We start from the raw sequence: 11,722 nt of genomic DNA on the forward strand, positions 1-11,722 counted from the left end.
GGGGCTCGGGGTGCAACTGTGATTCATTCTCCAGAGATTTCATCTACGATTAAGCCGAGTCCTGAGTCTAAGTGCGTGTTCCTGCGGCTCAGGCACGGCGGGGAAGCTCACCCTGAGCAGCAGGTTACATTTGCCCACAACATCCTGTTTTATTCCCATTATCTGCAGGCACCTGTGGCGTCAAGGCCAGGGGCCCCCTGTTTTGTGCTGGCTTCACCCAGACCTCTTCTCAAGGCTGGCAAGAAACCAAGCCCGAAGTGAGAAGAGAGTCCAGAGCATTTTCAACACAATCCCTTTTTCATTTTGATTCACGTGAAACTGTGGCTACAAAGGGAAACACTATTCAGGGACACTCGGCACATCACATACATATTGATGCAGGAGGTGAGATAACAGTGTTTATTGACAACCCACAATCCCAAAGGTAATTCCTCTGGCTCTCACGTCTCCTGTTTACAGGTCCAAGAAGTTTGACACTGTGCTTGTGCGTCAGCTGGCTTCCAGCTTACAAACGCCAAAGTGCTCCAAGGTTCAGCACCACGAGACTGACAAGTTTGAGATCCAGCTGCTAATCTGGCACAGACCCAAAGCCCTTGGTTCCTGGACAATGTCACTTCTTACACTCCTGAAAAGCTAGGTTTGCAGATGGCCACTTCATGCGCTCAGGGATTGTTACACACAAGGGCTGAAGTGTTCCCTTGGTGGGCTGCCAGCCGGCCCCGGCGCTGCGGGGAGCGGGCGGCCGCGCTCCCAAAGGTTTGGGGACTGCAGGTGGGGGACCTCGGCCCCAGACTTTGCTGTAGACTTTCCTGTTTTGCACCAAAAAGTCATGGTGGGATTTGCAAACGCAACAGAAGCGGCACTAAGTGGCTTGCACTGAAAGAGCAGCAACAGCCATCTCCCAAACAAGTTGGAGAACCTGCAGTAGAACCTACTTAACAAACCAGCGTTCAGACAGGGCTCGGGGCTGTACCAGACACTTATCCTCACACTCACGTAGGAATTACACCCAGCAGCAACTCCTGCTTGAATGCAAAAAGATCAGTGGCTGCACCCCCAGGGCCTACAGACAGTCTGTGGGCAAAGTTGACCACCAACACAACAGGCACAGAAACCACCATGACCCTCCAGCTCCTGAGATAAAACACAAATCAGCAACCAGAGCTGGCAAGGGAGAACCAGGAAACCCAGCAGGACCAACAGCTCCGGCCAGGGCAATGCAAGGGGCTAAGCTGGGTAGTTCACTTGTGCATCAGCCCCTCCACGGGTGTGCAGGGCTGGAGTCACAGCCTGCCCTGGAATTCCTCCTCCCCCACCTTTAAATTTCATTCCCCCCGCTGACATTTTCATCTGTCTCCTCCTCCGGGCTCCCCCACCAGACAATCTGTCTGGTGTTGTTAGCCTTGCCCCCAAAGGCGCTGCCACGCCGGGTAGTAAATAAGACCTTGCTGCCTCCACACTGCCAGCATTAAATAACAAAATGAAAGACACCATGACCTTCAGAAGGTCTTTTCGCCTATGAGTTGGGAGGCACTGCCTGCCAAGCAGAGCCCAGCTGGGCTGCACAGCAAAGGGGCTTCCAAACCTACCACAAGAGATACACAAACCACAGACTACTTCACTGCCCGAGTTTAGAGTATCTTACCCCTCTAACACAGGGAATTTACTGCTGGAAGGTGGTTTTTAGCTTTCTACCCAAGAAAACTGATTAGTTCTTCTTTCACACTTTGTCAGCTACACAGATTAGATGCCAGCCAGACATCCACAGCAGCTCCACATTCATTTTCTCTTCCCTCTCTTTTAATGCCTCCCCCCCGAACACCCAGAGTCCACCATGCTGCCCTCCCGCTTCCCAACAAAGCCAGTGCCCCTCGTGGGATTGCCTGTACTTACTCGCTGCCTGGATCTTGGCCTTCCGGCTCACCACCAGCCCGTAGTGGTTCTGTGCCATGCAGTCGTACTCGCCCTCATCCGAGGAGCCGTCCCCACGGACCCTCTGGAAGCGGGAGACGTAGAGGGACCCGTTGGCCAACATGAAGGCATTCTCGCTGTCCACGATCATCACGCCGTTCTTCCTCCACGTGATGGTGATGGGCTGGATGCCCTCCACCTGGCAGTACAGGATCAGGGGTTGCTCCTGCACGGCTATGTCATCGCTGGGCTCCACGACGAACGCCAGCTCAGAGGAACGGCCAAAATCTGAAGAGAAGAGAGAAGGACAGAGTCAGCAGCGTGTCCGTGAGGAGCAGTAAGAGTCAACTGCTACGGCAGCAAATGGGGGATGATGGAAACATTCTGGATGGGCAACAGGGCGCGAGTGTTTTGGAGAAACACGAAACCCTTGGGCATGCTGTGCCTCCCAAGGCTTTGCTCTCAAAATCTCAGGATGCAATTTCCAAAGGCATAACCACAGGCAAAGTCCTTCAAGGTTGCCTTTGGAGGCTCCGGTGAAGGGTATGGCCAGGCACACCCCTGCAGTGGCTTGCCAAACCCCAGTCCCACCTGACAGAGCCCCCCCCCGCGAACTGCACAAGCACAGAGTGTGTCAGCCATTCCCAGCCCAGGAGCAGAAATTCACACCAGTTCTGCAAATCCGCTCCTCTCCCCACGCGACCAGGCAGAGAGGGGCTGCGCCGTGCCCCAGACCCGTTTGCAGCACAGCCGGCGGGGGCGAAGGGGGGATCGGCAGCTCCCGATTCAGACCATATTGCCACCGGCATCTTCCTGACACTCCTCCCGCTTGGCAGAGCGGGAGGCTGTTTGCCTCTCGCACACAGCACCGTGCCCTTCTGTCGCCTTGGTCTCTCTCACGCTGTAACAGCCAAAGGATGGTGCTATTCAGCCCTTAATGAAGAGCGAGTTAAGCACCGAAATACAAATGCACAATGTTCTGGCTCAGCCACACAAAAGGTTTCTTGCAAAGCAATTACGCCAAACGATGTCCGCGAGAGATAAGTTACTGCAGAATTTGTAGCAACAATGGGCAAACCCTCGCTTCCCATCACGTCCTAATTTACTTCTTTTGCCAACAGAACGTTTAAACGCTGTGTCTTTGGCACGTTATGCTTCGCTTGGTCCAGCACACCTTTTGAGGGTATAATTTGCCCTACAGTCATGATCAGACGCTACAGAAGATGACAGAAATAGAGCTATTGCTTAAAGATTGGCCCAAAATCTCTGCTGACATGAGAGACAAAAAGCAACCAGGAAACAGCAGTCACGGAGATATCTGAAGGGTGTAAACGCAGGATGAAGACAATTCTTTTTAAAGAAGAGCAGAGCAAGAAAACTACAATTTCATCTGAGTCTGGAGAAAGCCTTTCTGAGAGTTCACTTGTGCATCAGCCCCTCCACGGGTGGTTTCCCAACCTGGGATACAGTTGCTCCCCTCTTTCATGGGCTCCGGGGGACCAGCTCCACAGCTGCTGGCAGAATTGGGACTCACAAGGCAATATCTCTTGGCAAACACCAGCCACAGCACAGTCTTTGTAATGCCTGCCCCTCGTACAGACCCCACCAAGGACAGGAGCCCCCCACACGAGGCTCAGAATCAGGGTGGAGGGCAAACTGTTAATGCATGGTAAGAATAACAGAGATGAGAAGAGGCAATTACACTAAAGAAAGAGAAGGGGAAAAAAAGTCTGTCTTTTCTGCTCTGCAAAACCAGTGAGATTTTTTTTTTCTTTCTTTCTGTAAATCCCCGCTGCTTTCTACAGCAACTTAAATTGGATTACGGGGGATAAACATTGAGTGCAACCTGAGCCGAGGCAGATGGACGGAGCAGACAAAGGCAGCAGTGGTAGTGCAGGGCAGGCCAAAGGTACTGCCAACAAGGTATGAGTGTGTGCAGGGAATGGACAAACCCTACTTAGTGACAGACACCTAAAACACACACTTTATTAACCCATTAAGTCTTAAAATGTCAGGCTAGCTCCAGCCATCTCGGTGATCTAGCGCTCACTGTGACTTCTTTTTTATGACATAGCCCTGGGGTCCTCTCAGCAAGTCAGACTGCAGCCAGCACAAACCCATCAATTACTCTTTTTTTTTGCTGAAAATTAAGAAATTAGTTGAATGCTCTGCATTTTTCTGCAAAGTGGCCAGAGTCTCAACACCACACTGGGGCCCCATTCCCTGTGTGGATGCTCCTGGGAGTTAGGCAGGATAAGGACCCTCAAGTTCTGACACTGAACCCAGGGGGGGACTTCTGACTCCAGAAAGATCCAAAATTTCAGGATTAAGCCTAACAGGCAATCAGAAAAAAATCCCTAATGAAATAAATGCCCCATCTTCCCCCCGTACCCTTAAGATAAAACAGCTTATTATTATATGTACAATAAAAGGAAGAATCAACATAATTACATGCCCTTCCCACAACTGCTGTCATTACAACAACCATCATTAAGGCCTGTGATTGGAGATAATCATGTTTACCTCCATAAACATTCGGTCTGCATCCTCACTCCAGGCTGCTGGAGCTGCAGGAGTGATGGCACTCATAATTAGGACCGGTGTCCTCAGGCACATGCCGGAGTGGGGACGGACACGGGCTGGTCCTGGGATCTCCTCAGGCTGTATTTGGGACCAGAACTGTGCCTCGAGGTGTGACAATGTGCAACTGGTTTGTAATCTGTAGGCACTGTGCAGTGTCCAGAAGCACCCAAATCCCACCTCAGTTTATGCTTTTCTCATGGGATGTTTGTCAGGCCTTGAAGAAATCCCACTGCCTCTTTCCTGGGGCTTCAGGGCCAGTTGACCAACTAACCAGACACGTGGAAAAGCAAGCCCACCCTATCTGGGGATTTGGGAGAAGCCAATCTCTGTCTTTCACCTGTCTCAAAGGTGGACTCAGAACACAGAGCTCTGCCTTCCTGGGATGCTCAGGATGAGAGACAAAGAGACAGAGACACAATCAGAGGAATCTCCACGGTGGGACAAGAAGGTTCCTGGTGTTTGCTCTGGAGGTCAGCTCAGATGTGCCAGAAGGAGAGCACAGACAGAGCAAGGAGGCAATGGAGCAAGGGGAGCGAGGGACCCAACTCAGCCAGCATAAATAACTGACTGCACTCAGCAATAAGGCACAGCAACGATGCTGCGAAGTTGGAAGTAAACTACACACTGCAAGCACATGGAAACAGTAAAAGTGCAATTAATTGAGAGAGACAGTGAGGAAATCGCCAAGGCCGTGCATATTCACTCAGGGAGTTTGAAAGCCCCATCCATCTCCAACAGCTGGCTGCGTATCCCGGCCCAATTCATCCCACACGCCATCCCAGGTAACTCCCAAAAGGGACTGCGAGGCAGAGCGGCTCCCAGCACTCCCTGCTCGAGGCACAAGCTGTGCAGCTCTGCAGGACAGTGGCAGTTTGGGTTTGCAGTCAGAGCAGGGGTGTCAGGCAGGCAGCTGAACAACCCGCTCGTCTCGGCGCCGGCAGCGCGCGAGGGAAAACCGCCCTGCCTTCTGCAAAGGGGTGCAGGGAGGAAGTGTGATTAGCTCTGACATAAAGGCCACAAGAAAATTACTGGAATCCTCATTCTACAAGTCTCCTTTTGAGAAACATTTACCATCTCCCTGAGCAATACAATATGTGACTATATGTGCAAATATTTAACAAAAACTACTTCCCCTATTGATCAAGCAGACAGGCATACTCAGAGAAACCAATTAGCACTTGTGCTTTTGAACCAAGAGATTTATTTAGTGCTGAGAGAAAGAACTTCGAATTAATGGGAAGCTTAAAAGACACTTTGAAGTACATTTAAAAAAAAAATAAGTTTAATTATTTTTTACTTGACACTGTGATTCACATTCAAAGCTTCAAAAGAACTTGCTCATACCCCAGCATTGTCCTTTTCCTTTTGGGAAACACGATTTTGGCTTTCCCTCCTGTGCCTCAGCAGCTAATCTCACCACTCTAATTAGCGGTGACATCCACTGCCAAGGACCTCAGTCACATCCTGGCTCATCCTCCTGGACCCCATCCAGACCCGCAGCCAGCAGGGCCATCCCTGCCCCGGGAGCACGCAGTCCCGACAGATGAAGCCCGCATTATTACTCCTGTTCTAGACAGGGAACATTAATCACAGAGAGATGAAATGAGCTGCCAAGGGCCGGGGCTGAGCTCGTGGCAAGGCGAGATACTGAGGGAGCAGTTGGGTCCACCCTGCTCTTCCTGGCACTGCACCATCAGGAGCACTGGTGGGGAGACCGAGGCAGCCCCAGCTCCTCTCTCCTCACGCCAACAGCACGACATCCACCTGCAAACTGCCTCTCCTGAGCAGAAATTTGCCCCCTCCTGATTTACTCCGCTTGTTCCCAGCATAACACAGCACGTACCAGCAGCATTACCACCCCCAAGGCCAACCGCTCCAGTCCTGCTTCAGTAGAGCCAAAAGAAGATGCCCAGGACAAGAGGATTTTATAGTGGGATGCAGGTAAGTATTAGGGCAAAAAACCTGGGTGCAGTTTGGGCCACCCTTATGAAAAATGGCTCGTTTTTTTCAGTGGCGGGTTGTTTTTTATTCAAATCCTTCTGCAAATGGGAGGATATGGAAGGAAGAGATATATGGACCTGAAAGATGTTCTCCAACAGATTATAACAAGGTTCAGGCTGATGAAATTGGCAGCCTAAATATCCAGCTGGTGCGCTCTTAAATCTCCTTGAGGCTGACCCAGACCCTAAGGAGAAAAGCACTGCACTGCAGTAAAGTGCAAATTGGCTCTTTAGGGCATCCAGAAAAATTTACATTTAAAGAAGAGGAGAATAGGCTGTAACAGGCCCCACATCTTGCTGGCAGTAAAGTTTACTAGCTCAGAATTTTTTTATTCCCTTTCCTTTAGGACGGGAGGTTATATAAAGCGATTTTTCCATCAGGGAGCATAAACCACATCCACTCGTTAAGCGATTGCAGGAGGTCTCTGTTGGGAACAACACAACCTCTCAGCCACCTGATGCAGAGCCCAGAAACATCCAGGATCACTGCCCTCAGTGGGGACACGGATTTTAGCTGAGGAAGGCAAGCACAGCTCAAAGAGCCAGAGAAACTGCCCCAAATAATTTTCATATGTTTGAGACCAGACTGGGCAATTCCCAGGAGGTCGCTTGTTGAACGCTGTGGAAGCTGGAAGCGTTCACAGCACAAAGAGCCTTTCCAGGACGAGCTCTGAGCCCTCGTGGGCTCCCCCATCCTGAGGAAGGCAGGATAAAACCTGTTGGTGGAGTTGGAAAGGGCAAAGACCTTTCCTGAGCTAATTACCCACGGTAGCTCCATCCACAGCGAGGATCCCGAGAGCATGGCAGCAAGCCGAGTGTAGGATGCGCAGTTATTTGCATTCCCCACGTGTTTCACAGCCCTGACCAGATCACAGCCTCACCACAGAGGGCATCATCGACACAAACAGGGAGCAGAAACAACCGTGCAGCAAAGGAGACTGGCCACATGGTGGGTGACGGTGCCCGTGGATCAGGGATGTGGTGGCTGGGAGAGTGGCACAAGGCTGCCAAAAGAGCCACAGGCAGCTTGGCATCATGGTGCCAACCCCCACCAGCCAGCACAGCCCTGTCACCCGGCCCCTGAACTCCAGCTTGAGTCCTTCCATCCAGGCAGGACTGGATGGCACACAAAGAAAGGGAAGGAAAGGTGTTTTCTGGAGGAGGAGAAGTTTCTGTGCACATCAAAAACATTTGAAACTCCTAATTGTATCCAGCAAGCAAAATTGTATCAAAGCAAACCCAGCGTTCTCTCCTCCCCTCTGCTTTATCACCTCCCACACCGAAATTCAGGATGCAGGAAAGCATCGCAGGAAAGCATCGCCTTGCTCCTCCCAAGGAGCCAAGCACGGCACCATCCCTGCCCACTCCAAATCCAGCGCCTTGAAACACGAGCTCGAGCTCTTCTCTCCCTTTTCACGTGCTCTCAGGTTTCAGCAGCAACGATCCTTTCGCAAAAGCATCTCCCCAGCCCAGCAGTACCGCCCGCCACAACCCGCATCCCCCGACTTGCCATCAGCTTCATCAACACAATCACACGTGCAAGAACAACAAAAAAAGCCAGGCAGCAAATCCTTGACTCTGCTCTGAAACTCTGGTTTTAAATTACCAACGTGGAGCAGGTCTGGGTTGTTAAGTGACTGGGCTGCTCTCGAGTGGAGGGTGCGATACAACAGTGACACCCGATATAACAGCAAGGCCAGATCAGCGTGCTCTGTGCTTTCCTCATCTCTCGCCTGTTTCCCTCTCCCTTCTCTTAAACTGCAGTTATTGACATGTTCAGCTCCTTAACCATCAGTTTTATATGCTTGCCAATGACTCCTGAACATGTGTAAACAATTATTTTTATTTTCTTGCAAAACCAAAATGTTGGATATTCTTTTGGATAAGCGGACTCGGGCAGATTTTCATGAGCCCTGCTACATAATTTATTAGTTTCTAAACTCTGTAAAACTAAAAAGCTCCAGTAAAGTTCAAATAAGTTTGTGATTTCAAAGTAATTTTGAATGGACTATTCCTCTTCCTGTCTAATGTTATTCAGTTGACTTAAATGGGAATTCTTAAACTGCAGAAGGGGATTCCTGCATTGTTTTGTCAGACAAACAAAAGGACAATACCCAGGGTCAGAAGCCCAGGAGTGCAAAGCATGAAATATAGAGGGGAAGAAAGATCTTCTCTCCCAGATTCGGTACAGGTTGCAAAATAAAGCACACGGTCTGCTCATCCCATGGGTTTGGAGCAGCATCCGAGGGTTTGTGAAGCAAGGGGCTGGCACTGGATGGGATCACTGCTTAGCACTTCACATGTTGTGACACAGGACCCTCCAGAAACACGGGAATCGGAGAAAGAAAAGTTCAGGCAGACAGAAAAGCGGGAGAAAGACCTTTCCACTTGCAGACATAAAACGAGAGCAGTTTTGCAGCTCTCTGCTGGGCAGTGCTGCTGATGAGCTGCTCCACACTGGTCCATACCAGGCAGACAGCACGTGGGTCAAAAATGGCCCAAACTGTAGTCCTGGATCTCAGCCCCTCTCCTTGGGACCCTCTGCCAGCTCCTAAGAGAGCGTGGGAGCTTGGTCTGTGCAAGGTAATGAGAAAAGGGGCAATTAGACTAGTTAAGGATTTCTACCCCCTGTGGAGAGAGTAGCAGGGCGGATCAGGAGGGGACCCACCTGCCCTGCTGCCCTCTCTCTCTCACCTTGCTTTATAAACTTCCGAAGTTTAATTTTGGCACCCTGATGGTCCCAGCAGGCATCTGAGTGGCATGGGCACAGCAGGCTGCACACCCACACCCATCAGCTTCGTCCCCAGCACAGGTCCCAAACACGGTACAGGAGGATAAGGCTGTGAGACACCCACCCCATCTCATGGGCTGCTGCTGCTCCACCACGCGGGAAAACCACGTCCCAAGATTCTCCTGTTGAGCCCCCCAAGAGAGATGAAGCCCAAATGTGGGCTTGAATTTCATACAGAGTCTCTGAGTGTTACTGGGGAAATGATACCTGATACTCTCTATGTATATTAAGAAAAAAAGCCAGGGTATTACACCAATTTAGGAGAAAGCAATCCTTTTTTTGCATCTGAAAAAAAAAAAACCCAAACAACAAAGCCATTTAGAGCAGAAATTAGTGAAAGCTTATAGCTTCAATAATTTAGAAGTTAAGCCTACTTAAATATAAATGACAACGTTTAATTCCAAGGCTGTTACTGAGCAGAGCCGGGGAGCCTCTCGTATCCTATGCCTGCCTTTGAATGCCGGGCTCAGCAATAACAGACAAAAGCTGTCCACCACCCAGAACAAAGAGCTCCAGGAAATTAAAAAAAAAAAAAAAGAAAGAAAATACTGTCTCGCTGCTGAGCCCACTCCAGCACGCTGACCAGCAGCTCCCAGCGCCTCGCTCACAGTCGCCAGAGCAGCATTTTAGGGAGTTTGAAAACCTCGGGGCTGGGAGCGGAGCATCGTGTCCCGCACAGCTCCGGCACAGGGTCCGGCGAGGCTGCTCCGCGCTCGCTGACACCGGCACGGGAGGGGTTGTTAATCCAGCGGAGCGCAGGAACGCGCTGCCCTCGCTGTTAACCACTTTAGAGCGACTAAACCCACCGAAGGGGGGGGGAAAAAAACTCAGAACAGAGAAACTTTGAAAGTGCTGCCAAACGCTCCTCAGCGGGGCCAGCAAAACACACCCCAAAGTCAGGAGCCACTGACCCGCCAAGGCGCAGCATAAACAAACACACAGAGCAATTTGGACAGCAGCAGGCGATAACCCAGACACAAACTCAACTTGCTAAAGTTTTGCTTTCAAGTATTCGCTTCTTTTCCTTTCTTCCCTCCCTCCCTCCCTCCCTCCCAACAAAAGTACTTTTCCAACCATCCTCATTGCACTATCCAGGAATCTCAACAGAATAATGAGAACTGCTTCATTACATCCACTTCACAGATCACTGCAATTTTCTGCGAGTTACACTGGCTTCTCCTCCTCGCCGTGGCTGCTATGGACCACGTGGCGAGATTTATGATGGGACTAGCCCACAGCCTTGTTTCCTAAACACCCCAGCAGCTATCTCTGATAAATCTAACGCACACTATTTTCCCTCTGACCATGCTGGGTCAGACCATGTTCGCAGGGTTGGTTGTTTTTTTTTGTTGTGTTTTTTTTTTTTTTAACAATTCATAGAATAATCATAGAATGGTTTGAGTTGGAAGAGACTTTAAGGACCATCTTGCTCCAACCGCCCTGCCATGGGCAGAGACACCTTTCACTAGAGCACGTTGCTCAATTCCTACTTTTCCTTAAGACTGCTAAGTGAGACAAGAGCAGGGCGCGCAGGGGTATTTTGCTGCAGAACAGCATCTTTCTCAGATTAGCCCCACTGCTTAAGCAGTATCACCAGTAGAAAGAAAATATTGCCATTTATCAGCAGGGCATGTGCACAGGAGGTGCCGGGAAAGACGCCTTTGATGTTCTGTCGTCTGGCCCTGGTCCGGCGGACTGTGTTACCGGAGCGGACAGAGCTGAGCGTTACAGGAGAGCACAATACACTCGAAGGTTCGAAGTTGCTCGCCCTCATCCCTACAACTTGTCACCCAACATCTCTATCTCCTTTCCTGACGAACGCGGCGCTCCCGCCGGGCGCTGCCTCCCGCTCCCATCGCCGTGACGAGCCCGGCTCTGCCCTCCCGGCACGGGTGGATGCCCCGCCACGCCGCTTCCCTGGCAGCCCCCCCATCCCTCCCCAGGGCCAGCCGTGGCTCCACAAACTCCACCATCCCTCCCCAGAGACGCGGGGTTTCCAACTGGAAGCACACACAGCTCCGGGGGGAGCGCCTCGGGACCTGCGCGGACGAAGGCGCTGGATGGGCTGGCGTGGGACTCTGCAGCCCCAAGGCACGACCCGCACTGCCCCGCGGGGACCCCCGCGCCGCACGGGCGGACAATGCGCAGCTGCTCGGCTCCGGTGCCGCGGGGCTGCCGCTGACCGCGGGGCGAGCGAGCGGCACCGGGAGCGGAGGTGGGGATGGGGAGGGAAAAGGGAGCCCGGACGAGCGCTGCCCCGGCCACCGCGGGGGTGACGAGGGTACGCGGAGTGCGGGAGCGACCGACGGACGGAGCGGCCGCGGGGCGGGAGCGGCGCCGGGCGCGGCGGCAGGTCCGCGGTCCGTGTCCGCGCCCTCGCCCGCTCCCCCAGCCCAGCCCAGCCCAGCCCAGCCCGGCTCTTACCTCCGCGGCACAC

At 51.9% G+C, this 11,722-nt stretch overlaps 1 protein-coding gene across 1 annotated transcript in view; it reads right to left on the minus strand.

The window, feature by feature from the left end:
- The window catches only part of IGDCC3 (immunoglobulin superfamily DCC subclass member 3), a gene marked incomplete at its 5' end in the record, with an annotated part of 95,368 nt that extends 83,649 nt beyond the window's left edge, over window positions 1-11,719 (minus strand). Inside the window, 2 exons of the mRNA XM_027879264.1 lie at window positions 1,894-2,199; window positions 11,710-11,719. Of these exons, the coding sequence (XP_027735065.1) occupies window positions 1,894-2,199; window positions 11,710-11,719 (316 nt within the window). The remainder of the gene's footprint in view (window positions 1-1,893; window positions 2,200-11,709) is intronic.
- Window positions 11,720-11,722: the final 3 nt, after the last annotated feature.

This window comes from Empidonax traillii, unplaced genomic scaffold (genome assembly GCF_003031625.1).
Source record: "Empidonax traillii isolate 1590-97213 ecotype Southwest subspecies unplaced genomic scaffold, ASM303162v1 scaffold52:size1600334, whole genome shotgun sequence".
NCBI classification, from domain to species: Eukaryota; Metazoa; Chordata; class Aves; order Passeriformes; family Tyrannidae; genus Empidonax; species Empidonax traillii.